The 16013-nt window shown below is 54.5% G+C and overlaps 2 protein-coding genes across 6 annotated transcripts; both read right to left on the bottom strand.

Moving 5' to 3' along the window:
• Positions 1-609: 609 nt before the first annotated feature.
• On the bottom strand, positions 610-6187 carry TGFB1I1 (transforming growth factor beta 1 induced transcript 1). 4 transcript variants are annotated; one of them, XM_086692289.1, is made up of 11 exons: positions 6042-6187; positions 4621-4736; positions 4443-4495; positions 4198-4340; positions 3946-4033; positions 3724-3829; positions 3418-3612; positions 2319-2492; positions 1964-2045; positions 1535-1683; positions 610-1305 (listed from the first exon to the last, which is right to left on the bottom strand). In XM_086692289.1, exons 1-11 carry the CDS (start codon positions 6052-6054, stop codon positions 1039-1041), a joined length of 1386 nt encoding a protein of 461 aa, XP_086548415.1. In that variant the 5' UTR covers positions 6055-6187; the 3' UTR covers positions 610-1038. The 4 variants fall into 4 exon arrangements, with proteins under 4 accessions (XP_086548415.1, XP_086548414.1, XP_086548413.1 ...); XM_086692288.1 differs by having other exon boundaries at positions 3715-3829; XM_086692287.1 differs by lacking the exon at positions 6042-6187 and adding an exon at positions 5591-5609.
• Positions 6188-7878: 1691 nt separating this feature from the next.
• Positions 7879-14712, bottom strand: ARMC5 (armadillo repeat containing 5). Of its 2 annotated transcripts, none has more exons than XM_025920452.2 (6): positions 13861-14712; positions 11906-12013; positions 11020-11806; positions 9784-10289; positions 9047-9179; positions 7879-8944 (listed from the first exon to the last, which is right to left on the bottom strand). In XM_025920452.2, exons 1-6 carry the CDS (start codon positions 14336-14338, stop codon positions 8125-8127), a joined length of 2832 nt encoding a protein of 943 aa, XP_025776237.1. In that variant the 5' UTR covers positions 14339-14712; the 3' UTR covers positions 7879-8124. The 2 variants fall into 2 exon arrangements, with proteins under 2 accessions (XP_025776237.1, XP_086548398.1); XM_086692272.1 differs by lacking the exon at positions 13861-14712 and adding an exon at positions 13579-13705.
• Between the last annotated feature and the right edge of the window lie 1301 nt (positions 14713-16013).

Below are 16013 nucleotides of genomic sequence, written 5' to 3' on the forward strand. Positions count from 1 at the left end.
CTAAACTCCACACCAAAAAATCCCTGGCCCCACCCCTTTCTGCTGTGGCTTAGCTCCTTGACCCCTGATCTGAGTTAAAAGCCTTCTTCTGGCTCCTACAGCCCCTAGTGCTTCCTTCAGTCACTGTCCTGACCATCCCACATGTCATTCTCTGCCTAGGGGAGATGTAATGAGTCAATATAAATAAGAGGGAAGCTGTGCCTTAGTGCCCAGATCCAAAGGGTGGGCATAAACTGGCACTTCTGGATGGAACCCCTCTCTGAGGGTCTTAAAAATCTGGAAATTAGACAAGGTGGTGAGGGTGGAGACAGATTAATTGCTTATTTCAAGAATACATGGAGCTAAAGAAGTGGGGAATGAGGGTGGGAAGGTTCCACGGGGCCCAGCTTGAGCTCCTGTCCTGGCTGGCCACTATCTGTACAATCCTGCGCAGGCTCATTTGATATGTGAAGGACAGCATACAACGGCTGAGGCTGTAGGTCCACTGCGGCCACAGGGTGATGACCTAGAACCTGCTGCAGCCAGAGACACCAGAGGCAGGGCTTCACCATGCAAGGCTTCCCCACTTCGCGCCCCCACCCCAGGGCAGTCAGAGACACAGCACCAGTGTGATGTGGAACATGTTTTTATGCAGGTAGAAAAAAAGTGCTCAGAATAGTGAGGGAGCAGGGAGCAGGGATGTCTTGTCCTGTCCTCTGATTATTAGGAATTGCCCCATAAGGGGGCTCCCTCAAGGTTGGGGATAAAGTGAAGAGTTCACGCAGGGTGGCTCTACTTGTGAGACCCACTTTGGGGCAGTGTGGCTTTGAAACTGGCCAGATCTTCTCTGACCACAGAGAACTTAAGAGTACAGCACCTTGGGGGTGGGGGGTCTCTCTAGCGGGTGGGGCCTCACAGGATGGGGTGGGGAGAGCCCCAAGCTCAAAGAGCAAGGCCTTTGGGTCAGGAGAGCACGTCTTTTGGGGAAGAGTGGGGGTCTCTGGGGCCTTGGTCTCCTGGCTGGGGGCATCAGGGGTGGGTGGAGAGCCCCACAAGCCATTAGCCGAAGAGCTTGATGAAGCAGGGCTGGCAGTAGGGCTTGCCTGCACGCTCTTGAAAGGAGCCCTTGGTGAGAGGGCGCAGGCAGAAGGTGCAGGTGAAGTGGTCTGGGTGGAAGCGGCGGCCCAGGGCTGACACACAGCGGCCGGTCACCGGGAGGCCACACGTAGCGCACAATGAACCACGCCGCGCGTGGAAGTGGTTCTCACACAGAGGGCGTCCCTCGTGCTCAAAAAAGCTGCCTCCCGAGAAGGGCACGAAGCATTCCTGGGGGAGGGTGGCCATGAAAGGATGGGTCAGCCAACAATCCCCTGACCAGATAACTCACTTTAGGAGCTTAATAACCCACTGTGACAACCCCACCCTCCACAGCCCCACCCCAGATGTGACACACCCTGTCTTGGGCCTAGGCTCCTAGTTGGGCTCCCCTTTTGGCCCAGCTCCCCATCCACCGCTCCCCGCCACCCCCCCAACACCTCCCCCCCTAGGAGCGCACCCTGCAGACGAAACAGTCCGGGTGCCAGAGGGCGCTGAGCGCGGATATGTAGTTATCCAGAATGGGGCCTTGACAGCCCTGGCAGCGCGGGGCGAACAGCTGCAGGAAGTCCCGGCGACAGTAGGGGCGGCCCTCACGCTCATGAAAACCTAGAGGCAGGAGCAGGGCGGAAAGAAAAGGGTGCAGGCTGCACCCAAGACTTGCAAGATCTGAGACTGGAAGGCCAGATGAGGGGTGGTCAGATTGAGCAGCAGAGAGGGAGGGATGGGGTCTAGAGTGGGGGCCTAGTGAGAGGAGATAGGATGGGGACTCGCAAGTGGGAGAGGGTGGGGCTAGAAGACTTGGAAGGTCTTAGCAGGCTGGACCAAAGTGGGTTAGGCGGGATGTTGAGCAGACCGGTGGCTTTCAAGACTGGAGCCAAGCTCTCACCCTCATCTCCGAAGGGCTCCCCACAACTGACGCAGCAGAAATGCTCTGGGTGCCAATGGGTGCCCAAGGCAGTGACCATCTTCTGTGGGGCATGAACGATGACACTCAGTATGGCCTTCCATCCCTTCTTCCCTTCCTCTCCCACCCTGAACCTATGCAATTGGGTTTAAGTAGGAGTTTGAGGCACAAGAGACCTAACAAGGAACTTGGAAGTCAAAGAGAGTGGGTGGAGTCCAAAGGGCCTTGGACACAGCCAAGGGGCTTAGCATGGGTGGGCAGGGGGCTGTGATTTGAATGGGGCCCACCCCACAGGGACCCTGGGTGAGGTGGGGTTTGTGGGACAGGTGCAGCTCACATGTCGGATGGGTTGATTGCAGAGGCCACAACGTGGGGAGAAGCGCTCAAAGTAGCACTCAGGGCAGAAGGGGGCTCCATCCTTCTCGAAGAAGCTGCTGCCTCCCAGGGACATGGAACAGCCACCGCAAATGAAGTGCTCAGGGTGCCAAGTACGGCCCAGCGCAGTCACCACCTGTGAGTTGAGGGTGAGGCCTGGATCAGAGTGGTCCTTGAGCTGCCATGCGCCCAATGAGCTAAGATTTACATGGCACATTTCAAGTTTTCTTTTCTTTTTTTTTTTTTCTTTTTACCATTTGACTCCCTTCACTCATTTCTCTCCACTCACCCTAAGAGATTAGGATGAAGAACCTAATGTTCAAGTCAGTCTGTAAGTGACAGAGATTCAACCCAGGTCTTCCAGCACAGTACTTAGGACTGTGAAGCTCATGAAAATGTTGTAATTACTTTAAAAATCAGAAGAAAAAAATGAGCTGGAAGAAAATGATTTAATATATAATATTAAGAAATTCTTCTTCATACCAACGCAGTCATAAAACACAATTTTAATTTTTAATTTAATGGAGGGAGGGACCCATGAAGGTGAAAGTGACTAGGGCCCAAAAAAGTCACAATGCCATCCTGCTTTGCTAAGATTGAAAATTCTGGGATGGAAGCAGGGCACTAAATCTAGCAAGAGGATCTAGGTCAACCACTGGGCACAGCTGTTGTCAACAACATTTACTCAGTCAATTAGCCAAGAACCAGAGTTCACACACCGGATGCTGGTGGAGCAGAAACATCTTTTGTGGATGACTGAGAAATGGTAGGTGGCCCCAATAAGACTTTTGTGAAGACTAAGAGATGGAGGTTTGTAAGAGAGCTAGAATAGTGCCTGCACAAAGTAGAACCACAATAAATGGTAACTGAGTTGGAATTCTCATTCTCATCCTACCACTTACGTGCAATGTGACTCGGAGCTTTAGTTTCCTCATCTGTAAAATATGAACAACAGTAATACCCACTTCCCAGAGTCATTTACTAAAAGAAAACAACACAAAATCTGGCTCTCAGGATGGGTCCATGGGGCTCTATCTCCCTACTCACAGTTCTCCACTTACCTGCCCAGCAATAGGTTTATTGCAGGAGCCACAGAGACCCTTGGTCTGGGTGGGAACACCACGGCGGCTGAGATCAGACTGCAGCAGTCCCAACATGGTGTCTAGGCTGCCCTTGCTAGTTGGCCCTGGTGAGGATGGGGAGCCCTCATTCACAGAGCTTGGCACTGGTGGCTGAGTTGACCCAGAGGTTGGAAGCTGCAGCAAGAAGGACATCAGAGTTGAGTCAACAAGGCAGAAGAAGTGGATGGTTCTAAAAGGGGTTGGGGAGCCACAAATCCACACTGGCCCACCTCCTACCTGACTCACGTGGTTCTGGACACGGAAGTCAGACAGTGAAGCCATCAGCCTATCCAATTCCAGGGTGGCCGAGGTTGCTGAAGGCTTTGGGAGAACAGGGGATGGGCTGGGAGGGCTGTGAAGAACACAACTTGTGTTAGCTCAGAGCCCCCCAGAATAATGAATGCTATCCTCCAGTAATTTAGGCATCTATCACCTCTCTCCCAGCTCTACCAGCCATGTCAAACTCACAGGCTGGGCCTTTTCTTGTCCTCAGATTGGTCCTCCTTCTGTTCCCCTGCAGTCTCCTTGCTAGATGGGAACTGAGACATTATTTCATCTGCAGAGAGGAGAGAAGGGCACTGGATATGGGGTCATACTCTATCCCCTTCCAGTTAAGACTTGTGTCCTGTTAGCTGCTACTCTGGAAGAGTATACCCCTCACTCTTTTCCCTTCTCCACCGTGTCCCCATCCCATCAAGGCCTATCTCTGTGACCTGGTACCTGTGATGTTGAACTGGGTAGCATTAAGTTCCTGAAGCAATCGGTCTAGTTCACAGAGGCCTGTGCCCAAGACACCACTGGATGAGGAGAATGGAGGGGCCGCAGGAGTTGCAGGTTTTGGGGACCGAGGCTTGCACACCGTACTGGAAAACAGGGTGGAAGCCTGGGTTCAGGGGTGGGGAATCCAAGCCTCTTCACCTGAGTCTTAATTGGCTTCCACCTCCTGCAGTTCCCAGAACCCTCACCTGTACAGATGGTCCTTGTCCCCAGAAGCTCCTGAAGACTCCCCAGATCCTGTCTACAGACAGAAAGATGCATGTGTGGGATGATAGATCTATACTTTGCCCCACTCAAGCTCAGCTTCTCCTAGCCCTGGCCAAACTTGGCCCTAGTGTCACCCCAGTCCCCCACATTTGATCTCACCTGTGACTGGTGGCCATAGGGCAGGGGAGATGTGAAAGGCTCCGGAGACCTCTCTTTTGGAGCCCCTGACCTTGGCATGTGTGAGGTGGTGGTCTCCAGGTCAGACAGCAGGGCATCTGCAGGGGAGAGTCCGTCAGGATGAGAAGTTGAGAGGTTAAGGTTAGAGCAGAGACAGGGACTTAAGAGATTAGAAGATAAGAGTTCCAAGTAGGCAGTAGTTGAGGAGGACAGAAGCCAGTATTAAGAGCAGAAGTTAAGAATCAGATGGAAACACAGACCAGACCAAGGCAGAGAAGTAGAAGTGCAGCAGGGAATATTTATGACCAAAAACATCCCAAATGGCTCATCTTGGGAGTCATGCACAAAAACCACCTGATTCTTTTATTTTCTGCATCTTCCCTGATGCAGTCAAAATTGACGATTTACGCAAGCCAAATTTGGCTTCACCCCAAATTGCTCAGTTGGCTGTATGCCTGGCACCCAGTTTTCTGGTTGGATGCTCTTTCTGCCCAGTAATTCCTGCTCCCCTCCCCCACCTAAACAGACTCGCCCAGCTGTGGCACAACTCCAGGTACTGGGTCCCACCCTATGCTCCTCATTGGCAGGTCTCCTGGGACCTGCTTTCTGATTGGCTTATTTTCCATACAAGCCGGTTGCCCCTACTGAGCAGCACCCCCTACTGAAGGGTGCCTGAACCCCTTCTCTCCCATGGAGAGTACAGCCTTTCCAACAGACCAGGAGGAGGAGATGCCGGTCCTCCTTCTTCCTCCAAGACAACCCCCCACCCACACCCATCCTCAGATCTAGATCCTTTGAATCCTTTCCTTTCCAGAACCTAGAAGTCCCTACTCCTTTATTCATCTCTGAGTACCACAGTGGAACCCTTAACCTCTTCCTGGCATCTTGGCACTCATCTGTTCTCTTTCTAGGCGGAAAGACCCGACCCCTACCATACTTAGGGTCCCTTAACTCTTTTCTTCTCCTAAACTCTGAGGCAGGCCCATTTTCTTCTCGAGAATTCGATTTCATATTCTCCCTTCCCATCTACTTTCCCAGGCCTGGACCCCAAGACCCTTTTAACCCTTCCCTTCCCAGAGCCCCTGAGCCCAGGCGCCCACTGGCAGGCGCTGCACCTCCCTGCCCATCCGTCAGCAGCCTGTGATGGAGGGAGCTGAGCGAGGGAAGAAGGGAGGGAGCTGAGCGAGGGAAGAAGGGAGGGAGCGGCCAGTCCGGGAAAGGCAGGAAGGGAGAGGCAGGAAGGGGGACGTGGTGTCGGAAAGGAGGCGCGGGCAAAGACCAGAATCAAGAAGACAGAAGGCAGGGATGGGGCGATTTGGGGAGTGCAAGGGGGCTCCAGGATGAGGAAGCGGGTCTAGATGGTGGTGAGGAGCTGGGGATAAGGGGACCCAAGCCCCACTCACCCAGGTCCTCCATGGCGGGGCACGGGCGCACCGCGCGGGGCGAGCAGGGCGGGGGCTGTGTCCGGTGGGGGCGGGGGGTGGGGGACGTCCGGGAGTTGGAGGCCCGGCCGTGACCATGTAAGGAAGCCGGGACCCGCTGGGATGGAGCTGGTGGGGGGCGGGGGGGGGGGGGGTGGGTGGGTTGGGTAGCGAGGGTGCAAAGAACGGGAGAACCCAGGATGGGGGCGTGTAAAGGAAGGAGGGCCAAGGCCCACCCAGGCCCAGCCCGCCTGTCTGCCGCGGAGGCAGCCACACCCCAGCCTTGGCCTCAGCTACAGGGAGCCCCAGGCTGCCTGAGCCAAAGTCAGAGAAGAGGCTCTCCCAGACCAAGCTGGAGATCCTCTGCTCAATGAGACTCTTAGACCAGACTGAGGCCCCCAAGCAGACACCCCCCACCAAGGCTAGCACCCTGAGCCCCTGTCCACTCAGGCCATTCCAGAGAGACTTGCCCCAGACAGAATTGTTGGGTTGGGGGCAGAAGTGATCGTTCTAAGGATCAGTTAGACAGCAGGTTCAGGGACATTCCCTTAGAGACCCTGATAGCAATGACATGAACAGATCCCAAATGGCACATATACTAGACACAAATCTCTCAGAAATGGAGACAGATAGACACAACGAACTCTCCCATCCTCTAAGCCAGGACCTTCTCTCCAAAAATTGGAACCAAACATACAGACACAGGTAAACTGAACCCAGGCCCAAGCCCCATGCAGACTCAGGGAAAACACTTTCAGGCAACCAGACCATAGCCAGCCTTCAAGACAAAGCCTTTCCCCAACACTGAGGCGACCCTTGGGAAAGAGCCCTTTCCCAAGATACTGGTGAACACAGAGAAGACACAGACCCCATCCACAAAGGAACAAGGGGCCTTCCCTGGACTGAGACCCCCGGAAATCAAGGTGGAAGTGAACACTTAGAGCGGAGTTTGGACAGACACGACAGTGTTGCAGTCCCTGGACTGTGGGTCTCAACCCAGCAGCAAATTAAAACCACCTGGGAAGCTTTTTAAAAATACTGATGCCCAAAGCATCCTCCCCTCAGTCCAATTCAATGAGAAAAAGCCTAGGCATCAGTATTTTTAAAAAGCTCTCTGGATAGTTCTAATGCACAGCCCAAGAACAGAGACCTGGACACTCACAGAAGCACAGAGATAGCAAGTGTCAACCTTAGCTCCCCAGAAGCTAACTGGCAGCCAGTCTGGGCACCCTCCTTGAAGTCAGGCTGCCACCTGAGTGGTTTAGTGATCTGGGATCCTGGTGATGTAGATCCTGCCTTGAGAGATCATACACAGCACAACATAAGCTGAATACAACCTGGAGCTCTGGCCCTCTCTGAGCAAAACTAAGACAGGGCTTTGGGGAGTCTAGGAACATAGAGGTCTTCCTTCAGGCTAATAGCAGAAGGACACTTCGTCCAAGAGATGAAGACAGACACAGAGACTGAAGACCCAAGATGAGCAAAGGTCACTCGGGAAACGGCAATGCCAAGGCCTTGGACATACATCCCCACACTCACATTTCCTCAGCCCAGCCCCTTCAAAACACACTAACCAAAGTCTGTGTGTCTAGCTGGATACCTGAGCAATGAAGTTGCATAAGCAGAAAGCAGGCTTCTCCCAGTACTCTACTCTATCCCAGGACTCCAGGAACCACTGCATAATTACTTATTAAACTCCTACATGCCAAAGGTGGCCTGTGTTGAGACACGTCAACTTGGACAAGACCCTGTTTGATGGGTGAAGGGAGTGGGGGGACTCCCACTGGAAAGTAAGCAGAGACACCACACAATAGGGGTATCCAATTCCAAAGTTTTTAATCTCAACTCTGGAAGGCTGGCCCAGGCCAGGTGCCTGGAGCCCTGGGCTGTTCTTCATCTGTGGGTCCCACACTCGGACCCTGGCGTCTTCAGACCATCATCCTGGGGTACAGTTCCATTCTCTCATCGGTCCTCAATGGTGACTTCTGCTCAGCTTCCTCTTATGCTGCTCTGAGGGAGTCCTCCTTCATAGCCAACTCATCCTTCGATCCCCTCCCAGGGGACATCAACAGTCTAAGCTGGAACCCTTGCCCCCGAATTCAACCCCCATTACCACAGCCAGTAAAGCCTCAGTCAGGGGCCCTGTCTCCTCGCCTGCTGCCTCCACAAGCCCCACTAAGGCCAAGGCCCGTTTCCGAGGGCACTGCCCTGGCCCCAGAGCCCAGCGGGCACAATGCGCAACCAGTCGGGGCCGGCCCAGGCGGAATACTTCACCCACTGACTCTGGGCCACCATGGGGTCCCAGGTGGATGTGGCTCACAGCCTCTTCCAGCTCCTCCTCCAGCCCAGGGAGCAAAAAACGGCCAGCAGCCTCCAGTGCCTCCTCAGCCTCTGAGCCCAGCAGGGGCTGGCCTGGTGGGGGAACAGGCCCCAGTGCAGCGCCACAGCCCCGGCAGCCATGCAAGTGATGCAGGATAGGCCAGGCTGCACTGGGTGACAGGCCTCGAAGTGGCACCAGGTCCATCTGGGCTTCGGCAAAGCTGCCAGCTAGCAGGGCCCGGAAGAAAGGGGAGGCAGTAGCTGAGGCAGCTCGCTGGGCAGGGAGCCGTAGGCCTGAGTCCAGTAGGAAATGCAGGTCAGGGGCTGGGATGGGGGCTGGGCCCAGCAGACGTTCATAAAGGCAAGGGGAGGGGGCATCTAGATCCAAAGGGATTGTAGGTGGGAGGGCTGGGCTCACAGTGGGAGACACCAGGCCTTGGAGGCAGGAAAGGGAGTCCGCAGCAAAGAAGAGGAAGAGTGGATGTGGAGCTGGCCGAGTTAGTGCTGAGAGGAGGAGCCGGAGGCCGCCCTGGTCCAGAAGTAGCCGGCGCCACAGAGAGGGCTTCCTTTGGGAAGAAAGGGAATCTTTCAGAAGGTGAAAAACGGTGGCATTAGGGAATAGCAACCTTGCTCCCCTGATCCCTGTGAGGTACCCACATCCCCCTCACCGACAGATGAAGGGCAGGGTCAGTGCACAGGCCACGCGGTCCTCAGGGCTTCCAGAGAGCAGCAGATGAGTGAGGGCGCCCACTCCAAAGGGTGATTCAGCCTGCACAGTCAGGTTCTGCAGCAGCATCTCACCTGCAGAGATGGGCAGAGCAAGTCAGGTTGGGAGTTGATGTCCCAACTCTGGGTCCTTCAAAGGAATGAGGCTAAAATCTCATGGCATGGAAGGGGGTAGGACTGCAGGCCCTCGAGGGAAAGGGTCCAGATGCTAGGAACTGAAGATCAAGGGCAAGAACAAAGTGTGATAGTCAGGGCATACATCTGGGTTCTAAAGGACTCAGAACCTGCAGTCAGGACACAGAAGACAGGGAAGTCCCTGGCAGTGTTGGGATTGGTGGGGGGCCTAGGAGGATATGGTGCCTGAGCCAGAGTTTTCTAACTCAGTGTGCCCAGTGGGAAGGCAATCAGGATAGTGCAGAACCAAGAGCATACTGGGTAATGAAATACAGACAAACATGATTCTAAGTTGTTAGGACCAAGCCTGGTGTTGGGGTACACAGGCCCCAAGACTTGGGCAGAAGATGGAGCAGAACTTTGCATGCTGGGAGTCCCTCCCTCTTCCCACCTGGTGACTGAGGTTGGATGGTGGGCTGGGCAGGGCAGTGAGAAAGGTATGAACAGCAGAGTGAGGTTCTCAGTCCAGAACCAGAGGGGGATGGGGCCTCTTATGGGGACACACCCAGCTCCCGGTGCTGGCGTCGAACTGGGCGGGCACGCAGCGTGGGCCAATCTTCCGGGGCAACACCTAACACAAGCCAGGCACGCAGCAGTGCAGCACCATAGCTGCGCACAAAGGCCTCGAGACAGGCAGGGTTGCAGGTAAGGCGTGCCAGGATGCGCAGTGCACGTGGGCTCGGTGGACCCGGTGAGCCCGTCACATAGGCCAGCAGGCCACATAGGGCTGGGCTGGTCACCAATGCCCCACTTGGGTCGGGAGCCTGGGAGAAGCGCGACAGCAGCAGCAGCGCTGGCCCCTCACGGCCCCAAGGCTCCTCAGAGGTGGCGGCAGGGCTGCGGCCAGGTGTGCGCAGTGTGCGAGGCGTCCGCAGTGAAGTTGGGCCCAGGGTGGGGCTGGTTGGCTCAGCTGGCTCCGGTGGTGGAGGAGGTGGGGGACATCGCTCAGGGGACCAGTCAGGAGAGATGTCTCCCGGGCCTGCGGCGTAGCCTTCAGAGATCAGCCATGACCTGTAGAGGGGAAAATGGGGAGACTGAACCCAGAACCACAACAAAGGAGCAGAGCCAAAGAGCTGTCATGTAAAACTAAGTGACTGAAGCCAGGGAGAGGAAATGAGGCCAGGGGGGATAGGAGAGAAAGGGAAATGGGGAAAAATACCCCAACTCAGTCAGCAATTACTGATACCTATTATGTACGAAGTCCAGTATTAGGTACCGGGCATGAACAGTAAGAAAACTAAAGTCCCCATCCTACCAGAGTTTATATTCTATTAAGGGGTGAACAGACAACAAAGTAAAAATGGTCCAGTGAACCTGTCTGGGTCCCAAAGTTCAGAGGTGCTGGCGTAGAGCCAAGGCCAAAGATGGACTCAGGAAAAAGAATTTTTTTTTTTTTTTTTTCAACGTTTATTTTTGGGAAGAGCATGAACGGGGAAGGGTCAGAGAGAGAGGGAGACACAGAATCGTAAACAGGCTCCAGGCTCCGAGCTGTCAGCCCAGAACCCGATGCGGGGCTCGAACTCACTGACCGCGAGATCGTGACCTGGCTGAAGTCGGACGCTTAACCAACTGCGCCACCCAGGCGCCCCAGGAAAAAGAATGTTTAATGATGACTAGAAAGTGGTCATGTCCGGGGAGAATGAGGAATCAGGAATCAGAGTCAACAAGAGTTGACTGAGATAGAATGGGGTAGTGAAGACAGCCAGAGTCCTCAACCCACAGCAATCAGGTGGGGATTCACCTTAGGCTTCGGAAGCTTCCAGCTTCTGCCCGCTCAGGGGTCCGCTCCTCAGGAAAGTCCCAGGAAGCAGCTTCTCTTCCCTCTTCTTCCTCATCACCAGCATCACCACACAGCTGCCCAGCCAAGAGAGGTACAAGTCCCAGAGCCTGTAGCCGGCCCAGGGCTCCAGTATCATACAGGAAGCCCACGAGGGCAGCCACGACACGAAGGTGCCAGGCACTGGCACGAGGGTCCCGTAGCAGGCCCATCAACAGCTCCAAACCACCAGCATCCCGCAGCCGGGCCCGGTTGATGGCCTCCCGGCACAGCAGGCACACGGCTCGTACCAGGGGCTGCTGAGAGGCTGGGCCAGCCCCATTAGGTCCCCTGCGCCGCCGGAGTTCACCCAGTAGTACTTCCACACCACCAGCATTGCCCAATGCAGGCCGTACAAGGCCCTGGGCACACAGGTTGGCAAGGATCAAGATAGTTGCCTCCCGTACTGCCTTTTTGGGGTGGGAGGCCAAACTGACCAGTGGGCCTAATCCTCCACCCAGACTTAGCTGCTCAGCACAGGCCCGGGAGCAGCCTCGACTCAGCTCTAAGAGGGCACGGACTAGGGCCAAGGTCAGTGCAGGGTCTGGGGCAGCGGCCAGAAGCTCAGCCAGAGGGCGTACTGCTCCCTGCTGTGCCAGGGCCAGGCGGTGCTGGGGTGAGTCGGCCAGGTTGCGGAGGGCACGCACCACACTCTGCAGGCACTGGGAGTCCTGGCAGGCTGTCAGGCTCTCAACCAGCAAGGGAACAGCACCTGGAGAGGGAAAAGGAGTACAAAGAGTGAGCAAGGAGATACCTACGCTCCTTCTCCCACGCCAAGCCCTAGCTAACTCCACACTAATAGCTTTCTCACCAGCAGAATGGATGTCCCCACAGCTCTCAGGTTCCATGGCTAAATTCCCCAGAGCACGGGCTGTTCTGTTCTGGATGCTGTCTGTCTTCACGCACTGAAGAATAGTCACTGCAAGATAATTTGGTCTCTTGAGGGTCCTGCCCCTTCTTGTCTCTCTCATTAATGACCTTAAGAATGTGGCCTGAGAGGGTCAGGGAAGGCCTCCAGAAGAGGCTGACACTTACTGGATCTGAAAGGTTAAACAGGTAGGTATTTGTTAGAAAGATAGTGGATGGGGGTGCTACAGAGCATTTCAAGTTTGGAAGCAGCCTTTGCAAAGGCCCAGAAGTGAGATCCAATGTCTGTGCTATGCCCTCATGAAGGGCCTCAAATGCCAGCCCAAGGGATCAGGCAGGACTTGAATATGAGGGCACTGGGAACCACAAAGGGTTTTAAGAATAGAAGTGAAGTGATACAATCTGGTAGCCATGGGGAGAATGGATTATAGGGAAAAAGAGTAAGGCAGGGAGAGAGGCAAGGAGACTCTTGTTAAGGTGAGAAAGGACAGTGGCTTAAAGCAAGTCAGCTACCACCACAGCCCAGCACATGGGCACCAGTCTCTGGGCACATGAAAGAAGGAAGAATAAATGTGGACGGACATAGGAGTTATTTAAAATGCAGAAAAGGGGCGCCTGGGTGGCTCAGTCGGTTAAGCGTCTGACCTTGGCTCAGGTCATGATCTCACAGTTCATGGGTTCAAGCCCTGTGTCGGGCTCTGTGCTGACAGCTCAGAGCCTGGAGCCTGCTTCAGATTCTGTGTCTCCCTCTCTCTCTGCTCTCTCCCCACTCATACTCTGTGTCTCAAAAATAGATAAATGTTAAAAAAAAAATTTTAATACAGAATAGTGATTGAATGATGAGAGTTATATGCTAATAACAAGATCTATAATTTATTGAGGACTTATTAATGTGGCAGGCCTCTTGTCAAACACGTTATGGTCTAGATGCATTTTATACAACTTAAAAATATGTTAAATTTTCGTTTTGTACAAAAAAATTAAGATTTCATCAAAACTGGCATAATTTCAGGGGCGCCTGGGTGGCTCAGTCGGTTGGGTGTCTGACTTCAGCTCAGGTCATGATCTCACGGTCCATGAGTTCAAGCCCAGTGTCAGGTTCTGTGCTGACAGCTCAGAGCCTGGAACTTGCTTTGGATTCTGTGTCTCCCTCTCTCTGCTCCTCCCCCACTCATGCTCTGTCTCTCTCTCTCTCTCTGTCAAAAATAAATAAACATTAAAAAAAAAAAAGCTGGCATAATTTCATAACCGGTAGGCACTCTGTAAACTGTGTTCACATTGCCACAAGGTGGCGCCAACTTAGCTGGTAAACAAACGCTTGCAATCTTTTGTTAGGATTTGTTCTTATTGTGCTGGTTTTTAATACCTGAAAGTACCCGGTCTTAGAATATCTGCGTTCAATGTTTGTACTCGGCTTCTCACTACTTCAATTTTGTAAGGTAGCTATTATTATTCAATTTTACAACAAGGAATTCTAGCCTCGGTTCTCTCGGTCTAGCTCACTGCAGAAAACCACAACTTCTGACCTAAAGTTCACCAAATGGGAGCTCTGCACAGGGCCACTCAGTAGGCATGTAGTGTCTGCTATAAACCTCATAAATGGAGGGTAAGAATTACCCAAAAGTCACCAAATAATCCTTTGGTCTCCAGTAGCTCGGATTCGAGGGATGTGCCCAACAACCAACACGCAGGTAATGGCTGTAATTATCTCATCTGGTCAGGATTGGGTATCATCTATAAGGAAGACTTGAAGGTTTGAGAGCGGGGGTGGGGAGGTTACACGGTCTAAAGGCGTGTTCTTCCAGGACACAACACAAAGAACTCAAGACTCCGCCCAAGCCCAGAGAAGGAGGGATTTGTGAGTGGAATCCTTCTAGGAAATGAGGGCGGAGCACTTACCCAAAGAGAGAATGCCTCCGAGTCTGCGCACTTCAGCCCGGCACGCCCCTTCCGTACAGCAGTTGGCTAGGATGCTGAGCGCCAAGTCCAGGGTCTTGCGCAGGCGCGCTGGCGGCGAGGGCGACGACGACGACGCAGAGGAGGGGGCAGGGCCCGAGGAGGGGGCGGGGCCATCATAAATCGCTGACTCGACCGACGAGGGGGCGGAGCCTGAGCCAGCCTGGGACGGGGCGGGACCCGCTGCCGCCGCTCGCCGCAGCAGCGCGAGAAGGGGGCGGAGCCCGCCGCGCGCCCGGAAGCGCTCGATTCCCCCTGCTGCCTTGACGTGGCGTGTGCGGAGGGCTAAGAGCGCACGGCCCAAGGGTGTCTCGTTGGTAGCTGTGTCCTTTCCCCCACCTAGACCCTCCCCGGCCGCCGCTGTGAGCTGCGCGAGGCAGAACGAGAGCGAGTCCGTGAGAGTCGGTTTCGCAGCCGCCATCTTGGCTCAGGCCTAAGGCTCCGCCCCCCGCCTCGCCGTCCGTCCAAGGGAGCGGAACTGGAGGAGGGGCGTGGCCACGCACCTCCTCTCTGACGCTTTTTAAGTAGCGCCGCCGCAGTTATTTTGCAAGTTGGAAGTTGTAGTTCTCGATCCCGGCCCTCTGGACAGTCGCTGAAGGCACGTAGAGTAATGGTTATCTAATCGTGCGAACCCAAGAATCGTGTGCGGTGCATGTTGGGATATGTAGTCCGCGCCTTGCTTAGCACGCTTAGGTTATAGGACGGAGGGGAAACTCTCAGGCGGCTCCCAGTGGGCTGGTTCTTTTGGAGAACCCAGACATCCGACCATGGAGTCTCAGTACCGTGCTGCCCCAAGTGACGTGGCTATTCCGTCCCCCGCGTGTCCACCACAGCGACCCTCCCTTTTCCTTCCGGCTCGCTTCGCTGCCCACAGTGATGGCCAGGGCACCGAAGTCCGTGCTGACGGACTCAGGACCGCAAGCAAGGCCAAAAGGGTCAAGTTGCTGTTAGTGGCCGCAGATTGGGAGCTCTTGCTCAGTCAAGTGAATGAGAGGGTTAAACCTACCGAGACCGTTCCCTGCCACTTCCTAGAGCGGCACGGGCTATTGGGCATTTCCGCTTCCGGTGCTGGATTCCCTGGGTCCCGAATGTCTTGCCGCTGTGCTTGTGAACTGAATGGGTGGTTTTTAGGAAACGGGGCTTTATTCACGGCGATGCAGTCAACGTCGCCAGAAGTGGCAAGGGAGAACTAAGACGGGGCGGAGCGGCAGGGAACTGGACATCAGGATCCCAAGGAAACCCCGAGGTTCACCCTCTTTGGCGGAGTTGTTCCACCAGAGCTGCCCTCCCTGGTGTGGCTGCGATAGCCGGCCGCCTGGGAAATGCTGCTGGACTTGGAATGCCTATGTAGGTCGAGCTCTGGCCCAGGGAAGAAGCTTCTGACAGGACAAACTGTCCTGCACTCCCCAAAGCCTTCGGGTGCCGGGCGTGTGGACTGATCGCAGCGTACCTCCCTGACCTTCTTCACCACCAAAGCAGCCATGTGGGTGGCAATCCCTGTACTGTTGTTCGGAGTGTGTCAAAAGCTTCCAACGTGGCTTAGATTTAGTTAAGCACTACCAGATACACACTGGCGAGAAACCATGCCTCTGCCATGCGTGTGGCTGTTGCTTCAGTCTGAGCTCCAATCTCTTGCCACACCGTAGTTTCCCACTCAGGGTTCTGGCCCCACAGATTCCCAGAGTGTGGGGAGGCTTTTGGCCGCAGATCTGACTTGGTTAAACACCAACGGCAGCATACCAGTGAGAAGTCCTGTAAATGCTGAATGTACTAAGACTCGGCGTTAGTTCCAATCTAATCCACCGCCAGAGCGCCCACACAGGCAAGAAACCCTACTGTTGTGGGGACTGCAGGAAAAGCTTCAGCTTTAGCTCCAACCTGTTACGGTACCAGCGCTTACACGGGTGTGAAGCTCTTACTGCTTTGCCTGGTGCAGTGACAGCTTTGGGCACAGCTCTTATCTGCTCAAGCCCCAATGTTCACACACTGGGGAGAAGCCTTATAATTGCTGTGAGTGTGGCAAGAACTTCACAGACAGTTTGGACTGCCTATGACACAAACATACACACATAATGAAGAATGATCCTTCAAGTGTT

This window comes from Puma concolor, chromosome E3 (genome assembly GCF_028749965.1).
Source record: "Puma concolor isolate L17-30 chromosome E3, mPumCon1.1.hap2, whole genome shotgun sequence".
Lineage (NCBI taxonomy): Eukaryota > Metazoa > Chordata > Mammalia > Carnivora > Felidae > Puma > Puma concolor.